The sequence below is a fragment of the Bufo gargarizans genome, chromosome 5 (assembly GCF_014858855.1).
Source record: "Bufo gargarizans isolate SCDJY-AF-19 chromosome 5, ASM1485885v1, whole genome shotgun sequence".
In the NCBI taxonomy this organism is placed as follows: Eukaryota; Metazoa; Chordata; class Amphibia; order Anura; family Bufonidae; genus Bufo; species Bufo gargarizans.
Window position 1 is genome coordinate 102,234,066 of NC_058084.1, and position 15,254 is coordinate 102,249,319.

Sequence of the window (15,254 nt, forward strand, 5' to 3'; positions counted from 1 at the left end):
ACAGTGCAAGTCTACCCTTCAAAGAGCAATAAAATAGGGGGTTGATGGATTTGCATAGGAACAATAGGGGCAAATGTTCACAAACGTTCATACTCCAAAGTACCCTTGCTCCAGGGCACTACAAGTATCTTTTTCATGTTCTTCTATATTGGCCATGATGCATTGCTTACCTGGACATATCTTCTACAGTATTGCATTTGAGAGGGACTCCAACCTCCTTCTCTGCAATATGGAAGAATGGAAATGCCACCTTTTTTTAACCCTCGCCCACAAGAATACGAATTTGTCATAGTCACATGATTTCTTATGTGGGTGTCTTTTGGATGGGATTTTGTTGCTTTTACATATTTCACACAACTAAACATGGTAGAAAGTAATGGCTAACCACCCATACCAGGTGGTCTGTTATTAAGGTCACATCTTAAAGATGTTATACCTGTTAACTGTACCATTTTTCATGTCATTGACCCACAAAACAGACCTCATGCACATGACCGTATCCACTTTGCGGTCTGCAAATCATGAATTTCAGCCTAATCTTATTTTTGTGGGAACGCAGAATGGACACAAGAGTGATGTCCGAATCTTTTGCAGCTCCATTGAAATGAATGGTTCGCATTCGATCTGCAAAGAAAAGCGTATCAGATGTGGACTGAACATACGGTCATATGCACAAGGCCTTGTGCAAATATAGGCATTTCCAAGAGATTTTGTTATTGTTCCTGGGTGGATCAGAAGTGGGGCTCAAAACTATTCCTGAAAAGCGTGGGTGTCTGCTCTAATATAAACAAATATAAAAAAAAAATGATACAACTTTTGAAAGCTTAAATTATTATTCCCATCCACTGAAAGAGATGCTGCCAATATAAAGGGGTTGTCTGGGCTTTTACTATTGATGACCTATCCTGGTTGTTTTATTATACTTTTTTGTTACTTTTCAGTTGCTGTTTTTGACTTTTCTTGATATTGTTTAGGCAAATTAAATCCTATGGTATACATACAACATACCATAACTACAATGGCTGCACCATCAGGACATTCGTTGGGTCAAAGAGATGGTCATGGACTGAGATACCTGCTAAGCAATGAAGATTTAGAAACACAAGATATCCATCACAAATTACTATGCAAACTCCATTCAGCGTTGGCAGAGGTGGAAACATGTGTCTCGCAGATTGATGAGTAAGTAATCCACTCTTAGCATAAATTTTTGAACAAGAAGACCCAAGCTGGTAAAATCTGAGTTTTCTTGGCTATTCTCACAATTGTAGATTGAGTTGATGGCACCTACATAATCTTTGGTAGCAAGTCTTCAGGTGTTGTTGCAAGATACACAACCTTCTTTTGGTTAAGGGATATTCATGTCTATTAAATGACTTCCTGCTTGACCAAGATGGCCTTGCTGTTGGTCAAACAAAGTTAGATCTTGCCTCTCAATGCAAGAGGATCAATAAAAGGCAAAAATCTCCAAACTTTCAATCACATCCACGAATGATGTGGTTATTTAGCTCCTCATCTTCTCAACGCATCTAAAATAACTGCATCCTCAGTCTTTTTCTCTTGACAATATTGCTCAACATGTCCAGGTATACTCTTCAGTTTGAGATGGAAAGCAATATGTCCAGAACCATCCTAAGATCTCATGTGACACATGTGCCGCCAATTCAAGATGTCATAGAATGAACAATAAGATAATAGGATGTACATTTTTAAAGATAGTCTTTCACCATGAAATTTACTGTTAAGCCAGATACAATACCTTGTAGGGATAGCTTACAAGAATGCAGGATACCTTTCACTTAATTATCTCACCTGGCTCTGTGCATGTGCCACTACCCAAAAGTTTTGTGGCACATGCACAGTCTCTGCTCCGGGAGCCGCAGCATAGCCTCTATGCTTGTGGAGCCTCAGCATTGGCACAGGCACCAGATTGGCAGGGCCGGACAAGATGTCTGGTCCTGTCAATCGAGCTGCGGAAAGGAGCCTCTTGAGCATTGGGACAGCCCTTAGCTGCTAAAGAACTTTTTTTGATGAATGAATTGTCTTCACTAGGGAGCTATGATGAATAGCTAGTGGCCAGAGAGCCTTTCTTTATAGTGTTGTGAAACAGTCTGCATGAGAAGCAGAAAAGATGGATGTTTGATGGGAGTTTGATTGAGAATCCTGTGTTTAGAGGGTAGAGTCCTGACCAAGTTTTACCCCCAGTAGAAGAGGATATGATCCCAGCTGGGCCCCCTCTTGCCCTGGGCTCCATAGCAGTTGCATGGTCTGCCGCTATGGTAGTTACGCCCCTGTGTATACCCCTTATCATATGTACAGCTCCATGGAATGATTGTTTTCTTCAATAAAAATAAAAAATAAATATATTTATATATATATATATATATATATATATATATATATATAGTGATGTATGTATGTTTGCAGTGATGTAATAATGTTTAGATAGGTACCATGTCAACACTAGAAATTACTAACCTCCTGTCCACACCTAATTTATATTTAGAGATAAAAGTACAAAAGTACAAAACCACAAGACTAGAACATGTTATAGCTGCTTCTAATGAATGATCCTCCTCTTATCTCTCGCGTACACTCCTCAGCTTATGTTTTCAGCTTTAATCAGGTTATTGTTACTCATCTGCTTGTTATCTTCAGTGTTCAGTGAGTCTTCAGCTCAACAAATATTGGGATGTGAAGCAGCCAAAAATAGAGTAGTTTCTATTATTACAGGGGTCATAGATTTACAGTAAATTATACCATGGCGACACTATCACTGTGTTTGACCCCTAAAGAATGATTCCCTTTTATACTTATGTTAAACACTATGGGGGAGATTTATTAAAACTGGTTTAATAGAAAACTGGCTTAGTTGCACATAGCAACCAATCAGATACCACCTTTTATTTTTAAGAGCTCCTTTGGAAAATGAAAGGTGGAATCTGATTGTATGCCACGGGCAACTAAGGCTACGACCGTTGTGTGTTTTGAGGTCTGGCATGGACACTGCCTATTCTTGTCCGCAAAGCACAGACAAGAATAGGACAGGTTATATTTTTATTGCGGGGCCACAGAACGGAGCAATGGATGCGGACAGCACATGGAGTGCTGTGTGCATCTTTTGTGGCCCCATTGAAGTGCCGTTTGCATGAGGCCTAAGTCAGTTTTTCTTTAGACCAGTTTTGATAAATCTCCCTAGGTGAGCCAGGACACATTCACTGAGTAGGACCACCAACATGAATCCCCCCCCCCCCCGTCATTTAACCCCTCAGATGCCGCATTCAATGTTGACTCACATTCACAGGAGGTTAATCAGGGGTCGAAAAAATATATATACTCACCTCGTCCACTTGATCGCGGAGAGTCATTCGGCTCCCATCTTGATTGAAGAAAACCTGCCAAAGGAACTGTGGCCAGTATGATGACAGCACCATGTGATCACGCTGGCCGTGCGCACTGATGACATCGCTGTGTGCAGCGAGCATGATCACATGGTACCTTCTTCACACTTGCCACCTTTCAGCCACATTTTAGGAAAAATCTATTCGTTGCCACGAAGCGCAAGGAAATCCGCAGCACATCAATTTTTTTTCTAAACTTCGGATCAAATTCCACTTCATTCCCTTTAAGATTATTTCTCTAATGCATCTTCTGTACACTAGGAATAATCCCATGTATAACCTGCATGACATTATATTACATGATTAGCACAGTGACTCCCGGTGCATGCATGTTATTCTGTTACTACCAGAAGAGCTAAACGTATTAGGCCTCTGCTTGCAAGTTATACTCATCTGGAAATTACGTTGGAGCAAAATGTATTGCGGAAATGGAAAGCCCCAAAGGATCTAGTTAAAGGATCTGCACAGGGAAAACGGGAAAATCGAGGTTCACAGCATCCAGGGTGTGAAGTGTTGATTTAGCACATATTGTCCAGGGACTGACAGACACAACCACGCTTTCTACAGTATGTAAGTTTAAAGGACACCTACAGTCAAGAAAAAGTCTCTCTGGTGATGGTATGCTGTGCGTATATAGTTTTTTTTGTTTATCAAAGGAAGAAATATAGAAACATATTCCATAAAAAAAACATAAACAGTTCTACTTGACAGTATTCATCTTTAGGGTCCACATGGTCAGGAAGCCAAAATCAGGAGTGGAAAATAAAAGTAGAGAAAATATAAAAAACAGATACAACTTCTGCCCTTTTTTGAATTCACTGCTGGTTTTGAATTTCAAAACGATGCCAGGAAACCTGACTGTGTGGACGTACCCTTAGTCCAAAGGCTTGGAATATGTCTGAATGTGTCTACTACGACACAGGGGAGCCAATCACTGGTTTATTCACTGTGGGGTCTGGTGTAGCTGTTCCCTAATAAGCTCCCTAATGACTGCGGGCATTGGCGGTGGAGAACGTCATTACTTTCTCACTGGCTTACACACTTCTGTTGTCCCTGAACGGCACAATCTCTACATTTAACATCCTGGACCTTTCTCCATACCAGATTGGTTTACACTGACACATCCCTTTATCCAGTCCGCATTCTCAGTACAGTCTGTGTGACTTCTATACTACTTGTATTTAGAAAACCTGTGTATAGATAACATACAGTCATGCAGTGTGGCACTGAACGCTTAGCTCTTTACAGTACAGTATTGCATTGGAATATTAAAGGGAATGTCCCCCAACATGACAAAAAACTATAAATGTAAGTGCCTGAAGACGTGTAGTCTTTTCTACAGTAATACGTGAATTATGAGAAGCCACCTGCAATGTAAAGCTATGCTAATGTGCAAATTATATGCACTATTCTCTTCTGCCTACTGCTCCCTTCCAGTGGTTTCCAAGTGTTTTTTTTTTACTTATTATGACCTATTTGCCATGATTATTACTGGTATTTACACAACTGAGAAATATAATTTATTTGAAAGCACCATTAATTTCATGCCACTGTATGTCAAGAGGGGGTTACAAATACATAATATAAAATACAATAAATAAGACATTAGTCCATCAAGTTCAACCAAGGCATAGGTGGGGACGCGAAATGAGACTACACGTTTTCATGAGCATTAATGTTGTTTACTTTTAAGAATTCGTCTAAACCCTTTTCTTAAACTGTCCACTGTTCCTGTTGTGACCACGTCCTGAGGAAGTCTATTCCACAGCTTCACAGTTCTTACAGTAAAGAAGCTTTGACACTTCTGGAGACTGATTTATTTCTTCTTCAGTCGGAGGCAGGGCCCCCTTGTCTTTTGAGCGCATTTTGTCTTTTGAGCGCATTTTACAGACCCTCCATGCCCCTCATCATTTTAGTCGCTCTCCTCTGTACTTTTTCCAGCTGCAGTGCGTCCTTTCTATGGACTGGTGCCGAGAACTGGACTGCGTATTCCAGATGAGGCCGCACCAACGCTTTGTAAAGTAATCATATTACATCCCTGCCCCGTGAGTCCATGCCTCGTTTAATGCATGACAATATCCTGGTGACCTTAGAAGCAGCTGATTGACATTGTATGCTGTTATTTAATCTACTATCCACAAGGATACCCAAATCTTTCTCTATAAGTGACTCTCCCAGTGTTACAGTGTTCAAGTCAGCTTGCAGTATATGGACATGTTCCATACAGTGTACAGTATTACATAGCTTAGCATCATCTGCAAAAATAGAAATGGTGCTATTAATCCCGTCCTCAATATCATTAATAAATAAATTAAATAATAAAGGGCCCAGCACTGAACCTTGGGGCACACCACTTATAACCCGGGACCATTCTGAATAGGAATCATTGACCACAACTCTCTGGACATGGTCCTTCAGCCAGTTTTCAATCCAATTGCAAAGTATACTTTCCAAGCCTATAGGTCTATAATTACCTGTGAAGGACCTTGATCCTTTTTTGAATATGGGCACCACATTTGTCTTGCGCCCATCACTTGGCACAGTACCAGTACCTAGAGAATCTTTAAAAATTATAAAAAGGGGCACAGAAATGACTGAACAGAGCTCTTTAAGTACTCTTGGGTGTAATCCATCTGGACCCAGAGCCTTGTTCACATTTACCCTATTTAACTTGTCTTGAATCATATCTACAGTTAGCTAATTGAGTATATTACTGAATGTACTAACAGCCCCAGCACCACAGATATCAGCTCATTTCTCTTCTTTTGTATATACAGAGCTAAAAAAAACATTTAGTAACTCTGCCTTTTCCTTATCTTCAGTGACCAGCCCCCCTTTACCATTATTTAGGTAACCTTTTTTTTTAGCATTTATATATTTAAAGAATTTTTTGGGATATGTTTTGCTCTCTTTTGCTACCTGCTTTTCGTTTTGTATTTTTGCTAATTTTATCTCCGTTTTACAGATTTGATTAAGCCCTTTGTAATCTTCAAACACTCCAGCTGACCCCTCAGATTTTATTTTTTAAATGCCCTTTTATTGCCCTTTTTACAGTAGCTGTAAGCCATGGGGGGGGTTTAATTTTAGCTGTTTATACTTGTTACCTAAAGGAATAAATTTTTAAGTGCAATTACTCTATGTGGATTTAAAGCTCTCCCATTTATCCTCAGTATTATTGTGTGACAGTAGCTGCACCCAGTCTATGCCCTGAAATGCTGCCTCAACCCAAGGAAATTAGCCTTTTTGAAATTTAGTGTCTTTGCTCTGCCTGACAGAGTTTGCTTCTTATAGTTTAGGGATATATTTATATTGTGGTCACTATTACCTAGTGTTTCTGGAACAGTAACATTTCAAACAAGCTTTGCATTATTAGAAATTACCCTAGTCGGAGCTTCTACAAACTGGCCCATAAAGTCGTCCTGCAGCAAGTTGAGGAATTTTTTCCCCTTTGCGGTTGAGGCAGAATCTCGTCCCCAGTCAATGTCTGGGAAGTTAAAATCTCCCATTATGACCACTGTATCAGCTAGTGCAGTTGCATTTCTATCTCCTCTGTGATGTTAGGGGGTCTATAGATTACACCAAGTATTATTTTTTCAGTGTTTATATATCCCTTTGAACTTCCACCCACAAGGTTTCCACATCCTCACCATCCTCACTATTCTCACCCACAATTGCCTCTTTCACACTTGTCTTCAGATCACTCCTCACTTGCAGGCACACAGGTTCTTGTTACCAACAGTGCTATTTTTCATAAGTGTATTGTTATGCCCAGTCTTCTCCCTACCTTCCTCGCTAACCCCAGCCCCCACTAAATCCCCACTGTCCCCTTCTATATCCCACTCTCTATCTACTTCCTTATTAGTATGATCCCCCACCCTCCCCCAGATCCTAGTTTAAAAAGCTCCTCCAGCCGTCTAATAATATTTTCCCACAGGGCAATTGCATCCTCCGCATTAAGGTGCAGCCCATCCCTACTGTAGAGCATGTAACCGTCAGAGAAATCGGCCCAGTTCTCCATGAACCCAAACCCTTCCTTCCTACACCAGCTTCTGACCCACTTATTTAAGCTCCTGTTGTCTCTCTGGTGATGCTCGTGGCACTGGTAGTGTTTCTGAAAATACTACCTTGGAGGTCCTGGACTTGAGCTTCTCTCCTAGTTCCCTAAAATTTATTTTAAGGACCTTCCATCTCCCCCTGACTTTGTCATTGGTGCTAATGTGTACCATGAGTGCCGGGTCTTCCCCAGCCCTCCGAGCAATCTGTCAATCCGATCCGCAATATGCCAAATCCGATCACCGACAGACGACAGCCAGCAACAGTCCCCTACCACCAGCATCTGTCTAACCTTTGTTGCACCTCCTTTTCCCATCCTTCCTGCAGCGGTCATCCTCCTGGTGGCTAGGAGAAATGCCCTGCTGCAGTGTTGCTGGCCCTGGGCTTTCATCCCTAATATCAGGTATATTTACTAGGGCGTTCCAGCTCAGGACTTGCCTCCCTGGCACTTTTCCCTTTACCCCTTCTTCCTACATTAACCCAACTGCTGATCTGATAGTTCTGATCTTGCCTCCTCCTCCCACCTCCATTTCACTGACCCCAGTCAGTGCCTGCACAGTGAGGTCTAATCCTCTCTCCAGGTCTGCAATGCCCCTAAGGCCCCTTTCACATGGGCAAGAATTTTGTGTGGGTGCAATGCGTGAGGTGAACGCATTGTACCCGCACTGAATCCGGACCCATTTACTTCATGGGTCTGCGTGAAAATTGCAAGCATCCGCAAGCAAGTGCGGATGTGGTGCGATTTTCACGCATGTTTGCTAGGAGCTTATATGGATGAAAGCAACCCCTGACCCCATTAACGTGTATTTCACCCTATCCAATTGATCGCGCAGCTGGCATAGTCTTCTTGCTTCTTCTTTCAGGACCTGCAAAAGGACCTTTGATTACGTAATCGCACTCACCACGTGGTGAACCCGGTGACGTCAGCGCAGGTCCTGCTGAATGAAGATAGAAATCATCAAAGGTCCTTTTGCAGGTCCTGAAAGAAGAAGCAAGAAGACGATGCCAGCTTGCAGATCAATTGGATAAGGTGAGTTATTTTTTTATATTTTTTAACCCCTCAATCCACATTTTAGTAAGCATTCTGTATTAAGAATGCTATTATTTTCTGTTATAACCATGTTATAAGGGAAAATAATAAAATTAAACACCTAACCCAAACTCGAACTTCAGTGAAGAAGTCTGGGTTCGAGTCTGGGTACCACATTCAACGCATTGCACTCGTGCAGAAAAAACTGAACATCAGAACGGAATCGCAGTCAAAACTGACTGCAATTCCGTGCCTGCTCGTGCTGTTTTCCCACAAAGCACACGCAACGCATCGGGAGCAAATCCGGAACGCCCATGTGAAAGAGGCCTAAGTGTTTCAAGCTGCTTATTTAGATCCAAGATCTGGGCTTCCAAATATGCAACATGATTGCATCTAGTGCAAATGTATTCACCCTCGAAAGGCTCTTCAAGGCATGCATACATTGCACAGGACACACACTTAGTAGCATTGTCCATTGAGCACATGTTTAAATGGGGATAAACAGTAAAGAAGGAAAACAGGAAATAGGAGTTAAGATTTAGATCCTGTCTTCTGCAGTTGGAGGACTAGCTAGAATCAAGCCAACAACACACAAGGAAAATATATCAAACCTTTCTTGCTCCTTGTCTTAAACTCCGATTCTTTAACTCCACTTATTCAGCAGCCCACTTAGTAGAGCAAGATTCAGGTAGAGTGTAGTTTGTGGATACAGGTTGTCTAGATTCTGTTCTGGGCTGGATTTTATTTGGACTGGTGGGTAGGTTTAAGAGTGGGATCTGCCAGTCCACACCCTTCCAGTACACGTATTGCCTTTAGCTGAGGAGATCGCAGGTGAGGCCAGCTTGGCTGTAATCAAGGAGGGATAAAACAACTCTCTGTGTAGGACATGGCAAAGAGAGAGAACTTGGGAACGGAAGCCTGCAGAGCCTCTGTGTGAAAGCCTGAGTTTTTGGGGGCCCAGCAACCCCTCCGGAAAGATGTTCAAACGTTCAGAGTCGGGAGGACTTCTGGACCATATTCCCCCAAGGTGTAGTCACAGCCAGGAGGCTGTTGGACCTTAGGGCTGAGAAAAGCCAGATCATACCCTGTGTGTGAACTACGCTTAGAGGTGAGTTAGGGAAAATACTAATGTATTAGTGAGTGCCTAGACGGGAAGGTGTTTATTTTCTTTTGTTCTGTCATGCTGGTGCTGGAGTCTCACCTTTCATCATTGGGGAGGGTTCAACTGTTTATGTTGAAGTGCCCACAATAAAGCACAGTATGGACTCCTGTTTGATGCGAAGTATGTCATTGCCGACCCCTGAGAGAGAGCAATCCCTTACAGCATTTAGAAAAAGACAAAGGGGGGAAATTTATGATCACCCTTACGCTTTTTTGGAAAAGTCGGATTTTCATTGGATATCCATATCTGTATCCCCTTGCCATCGGCATTGTCTAATTCATCATTATTTATTCCAGAAACTGTCAAAATAATGACTGAAATGTACAGCAGCTCTGAGCTACCATAGATTTCATTTCAACACACAAAAAGCCAGAAAAAAACATCTGCCTTGTCACAAATGACGAGCCACCTCCGTTAGCACAGGCCAGCCTAGATAAATTCCAGCTTACCAGCAAGGGATCCCAAAAATAGACTGCATGGACTTTGCTTCGTCAAATGTATATATAGCCACCTTCAATCGAATAGTCCAGCAGTTAAAAAACAAAACAAAAAAAACTTAAAATACACTGTAGTCAAATTTAAAAGACCATGACTGCTTACACTTTTCAAGCAGATTAACCACCCTTTAATCATTGCAGTAGTTAATCTGCTCAAAACGTGCAAGCAATCATGTTGACTATGATGGATTTGAACTTTTTTTACATACCAGATTTTTTATTTCATCTGCTGGACTATTCAATTAAAAGTGGCTATTTTTCATCTTCCAAATTACTCTGTGTGAACATAGCCCAAGGATGTATGTGTCCTATTGTTCAGATAATGTTTTCTTTCACTTCTTGGTTCCATTCCTATTTCCGGTAATTAAGGACAGACTAGACAGGAAAAGGAATTCCAGAACTATGCATGCAGCCAAATGTGGACAGTGTCAACGTATTCAAATTCTAAATGAACACTCGACTGTAATGGGTGGATTTCTTTTACAGGATGCTCAAAACTGAATTTAAAGAAACACTCCCTCGACATTTTTTTTATTCTGGCCTGTTAGAAAAGTACATGATGTAGATTGTAGTGAAGGTAATTTGTGAGTTACAGGATCCACTCCCTTCTGGTCCTCAGGTACATATATGTCATGCCACCCATATGTTGTCTCTCCTGCTGATACAGCGTCGTATGTGTGGACAGGAAGTCAGTTTCTCAATTCATTCCTATGGGAGCCTCAATGTCAGTTTCATAGGAATGCATAGAGAAGGCACGCTCATCTGTGGCCCTCCAGCTGTTGCAAAACTACAACTCCCAGCATGCCTGATCAGCCTACAGCTATCAGCCTACAGCAGGGCATTCTGGGAGTTGTAGTTTTACAACAGCTGGAGGGCTGCAGGTTGAGCATCCCTGGCATAGAGGAACTGACTTCCTGTCCACACATAAGTTGGAGTCATAGAGTTGGTCACATGACACCACTAAGCACCAGAATGGAGCAATTAACACAAATATAAGATTACCTTTATATCACGTAACTTTCCAACCGGACAGAGAATAAAGATCTCCGTGGGAGTGCTTCTCATAAGATGAATATATATATATATATATATATATAGGCGGTGAAAAATCAGAGCAGCACTCCTGGTGGTAAATGTGTGGGTGCCAGCGGTGAACACACCTTACCAAGGTGTAAATTTAGAATGAATAAAAGACACCGCAGCACTCCGTTTGGTGAAAAAAGTGGGACCCTTTATTCACCTGTGCGACGTTTCGGTCCGCTCACTGGGACCATTCTCAAGCAATACAGCATTGTGAAGACTGTGAGTATTTATGCAGTCATAACAAATTAGCATACAAAAGTGATCATTAACAAAGATTACAGAATACATATATAAGTGCATTACATAAATATATCAAAGTTACAAGCCTGGAAGGTAACCAAAGTCCACATCATAAAATGATATATTCAATGTTTCCAGGTATAGGGATTCCGTAAAATTACAGTGTAAAGTTAAAATAGTAATCAATCGTGAATCATCATCACCTGTAGATATGTGAACATTACAGGACCGTGCGTGGAGGTAGACGAGCTCAATGGTGGGAGGATACAAAGTTGCGAAATACAGCGCATGGATCCGGCGTCCCGGAAGTGTTGCTGCGCATGTCCGTGATGTCACACTAGCCGACTCACGTGATCGCTCCGTGCGGCATCACGTGACATGCAACATCGTATGTCATTATGCAAAGCAAAAGTAGTAATACATTCATCAAGAAAGTGATATAAGTAAAGAAATAATTAGCGGGAATGCATACCTTAGGTAAGACGGCGAATGACGTGCACATATATAGTGCACTGTCATTCGGCGTGTGCGGCTGACAAAAGGGGAGGCGGCAGAATCAGCCATCATCCTCTCACTCAGCTCGTCGCAAATTACCCTTAGATAGGTAGAGAAACATTCATCGCTATGATTGTATAAATGTACATGAGTAATAGATGAATATATAGTAAGCGAAGGGTGGAATGCGCGTATTCAAAAGAAGGCATCCCGCTCCCCGTTGAGCAGGGCCATTCCAACTGCAGGTCCTGTAAGTGAAAAAATAAAAAATATATTATCCAAATATATTAATTAAAAGCAAGAAAAACAAATTCTTCAACACATACACCGTCAGGGACAGACCCGAGGAGAGTCAAATGAACAGCCATGGTCTATATTCCACATTCAAGCCCATAGGTTTAATCGATTGTAGCCTGAAAATCCATTCTGACTCTCGTTTTTTAAGCATCTTAATGCGGTCACCCCCAGTTCGCGGCATCGGAACATGGTCAAGGATCATAAACCTGAGGTCTCCCTCAGCATGGTCCAGGGCCGCGAAATGGTTCGAGACAGGTAAATCCTTGCGCTTTTTTCGTATGGAGAAACGATGTTGGTTAAAGCGGGACTTAAAATCACAAGTGGTTTCACCCACATATAATAATTTGCATGGGCACCAAAGAACATAAATTATAAAGCACGAATCGCAAGTCAAATAGAACTTAAGAGGGTAACTAACCCCTGTATTTGGATGTATAAATTCCCGTCCCTTCACCATGTATTTGCAATTGACACAGTGAAGGCACGGGAAACTGCCACTATTTTTAGGGGCCAAAAAGGACTGACGTACAGTTTTTTGTGAACCTATGTCATTCTTGACTAATTTATCTTTTAAATTGCGACCTCTTTTATAGGATATCAATGGTCTATTACAAAATTCAGGAATATTTTTATATTCAGTTTTAAGAATTGACCAATGTCTGTTTAAGATTTTGCTAACATGTGAACTTGCTTCACCAAATGTAGAAACGAAAGGTATTCGCTGTTGTTGATCTTTTTTGGTACCCTGAAATAATTCTCTCCTTTCTTTGTGTTCAATACGTGTTAATTGTTGCTGTAGTACAGAAGCTGGATACTGTCTTCGTTTGAAACTTTGTGTCATAGTTTTCAAGGTCTTATCTAATATTGAGGTGTCACTGACTATACGTTTGGCTCTGATGAACTGACTATATGGTAATGACCGCATCATTGCCCGTGGATGAGCACTGTCAAACCTCAGGGCAGTGTTGCGGTCAGTCGGTTTAACATAGATTTCAGTGCTCAGTGCACCTCCAATGCATCGAACATTAACATCCAAAAAGTGTAAAGTATCGGTGGAATATTCTAAAGTAAATTGTATGTCAGGAATCAGACTATTTAAAAAATTATGGAATAGATGTGAAGGTAATGTGGACTTCCTTTCGGTTCCCTCATTGCTTGATATCAAAAAAAGATATGAACGTGACACTAAAAAATGTCTTACTGTGGAACTACATTCTACCACGTTAGTGGAATATGTTAAAACTAACCGCATACCCAGGGGGATGCGTGTGCAACCAAGATCTTCAATGTACTCTAATGACCTAGAATTCCGGTCTAAATATGAGCAAATTTCCAATAAATATTCTTTGGACTTAATGCTCTTGAATATTGAATTCATGCGTAAAGATTTACTTTCTATAACAGCAAGCAAGACCGAGGAAGAGGCTTCATTGAGGGCTATTATGTCCTCACAGGACTTTGATGATTACCACAGCAAGTTCCAATTTCACCTCAATAAACTTAAAAGTGAGATCCAGGAAACTAAGCGAGGTAAATGGCAGAGAGACACAACGGACTATATCACGGGCCATGTCTACAATTGGAATGATAATAACCGACCGAATCCCAATCCAAGTCAAAGAAGTTTAAAAAGAACACAAAGGCGTGATGATCCTACTATCAATAATTCAGCCGCTTTTTTAGAGCCACCACCTGTGCACGCAAAAAAGCCACAAGAAGGGGCGGTCGCAACAGGAATCGATACCGTAAAAACGCGCAGCCAAAAGACACTGACCAAGACCAATGCCTGACGGTGGTAAATATATCTTCCCACGTATTAACAACATCACAATTACAATTACTTGAAAAAGGTTTAAGCTTCTGTCCAGCTAGTATCACCAACTGGTATGAGTTAGAAGCAGATTTGATGTATTTCTTCAGATTGATTAAACTTAAGATCTATTTTCAAGATTCATATGGTTCTACTACACAACCTATGCATGAGTTACGTTTATCTGATTGGGGGTTGAGGGTGAAAAAAGATTTTTCCCCTCAAATATCTTCAAAGGCTTTTGATGTATTTTCTGATGCTGTGCTGGGTGATATACAGGAGTTAAAACACTCAGGACTCCTGGATCACATCCAGCACCCCAATGTATCCAAACAAGAGCTGCAGGCACTTGAACAGCTTATCCATGACCACTCTCTCACCATCAAGTCTGCTGACAAGGGTGGTGCGATAGTGGTCATGGATACTGCTATGTATTTGACAGAGGCATCCCGCCAGTTATCAGACCCTGCGGTTTATGTTAAACTACAGAGGGATCCTAGATTCGATATACAGCGTGAATTAAAGTTATTGGTTAATACTTACACACAAACAGGTCTCATTGACGAACAATTGAGCGAGTTCCTCCAGATAGAACACCCAGTTACTCCTTTATTTTACCTGTTGCCAAAGATCCACAAAAATTTACAGTGTCCTCCCGGCCGACCCATTGTTTCTGGCCGTGGTTCTGTACTTAGTAATGCTTCAATCTTTTTAGATAAAATTTTGCAATCACATGTTATTACTTCTAAATCCTATTTAAAGGACACTACAGATTTTTTGTCCAAGCTGGCAGACGTGACTATGCCTGAGGACGCTATATTAGCCTCCTTCGACATAGTCAGTCTGTATACTTCGATACAGCATGACTTGGGTTTGTCTGTCGTGGAATCTGCTCTCGCTCAATCTGACTTTACTATTGAGGCACAAACTTTTCTTTTGGCCTTATTACGTTTGATTTTGCATAGTAATTATTTCCTTTTTGGCGACGATTATTTTATGCAAGTCCGTGGGACGGCCATGGGGACGAATGTGGCCCCCACGTACGCCAACATGGTCGTCGCCTACCTGGAGGAACAGTACGTCTATGTATCCCACCACTTCAGCCGAGTGCTGGGGTGGTGGAGATACATAGACGATATTTTTGTTATATGGACAGGTACTGTCTCGGATTTACATCTATTCCATA

The 15,254-nt window shown here is 41.4% G+C and overlaps 1 protein-coding gene across 2 annotated transcripts in view; it reads left to right on the plus strand.

Annotated features, from left to right (window-relative positions):
* Nucleotides 1-15,254, plus strand: part of PREX2 (phosphatidylinositol-3,4,5-trisphosphate dependent Rac exchange factor 2) — a 390,423-nt gene that overhangs the window by 250,730 nt on the left and 124,439 nt on the right. For both annotated transcript variants that reach the window (XM_044293224.1, XM_044293225.1), the window contains exon 25: nucleotides 975-1,182. In XM_044293224.1, the coding sequence (XP_044149159.1) occupies nucleotides 975-1,182 (208 nt within the window). The remainder of the gene's footprint in view (nucleotides 1-974; nucleotides 1,183-15,254) is intronic.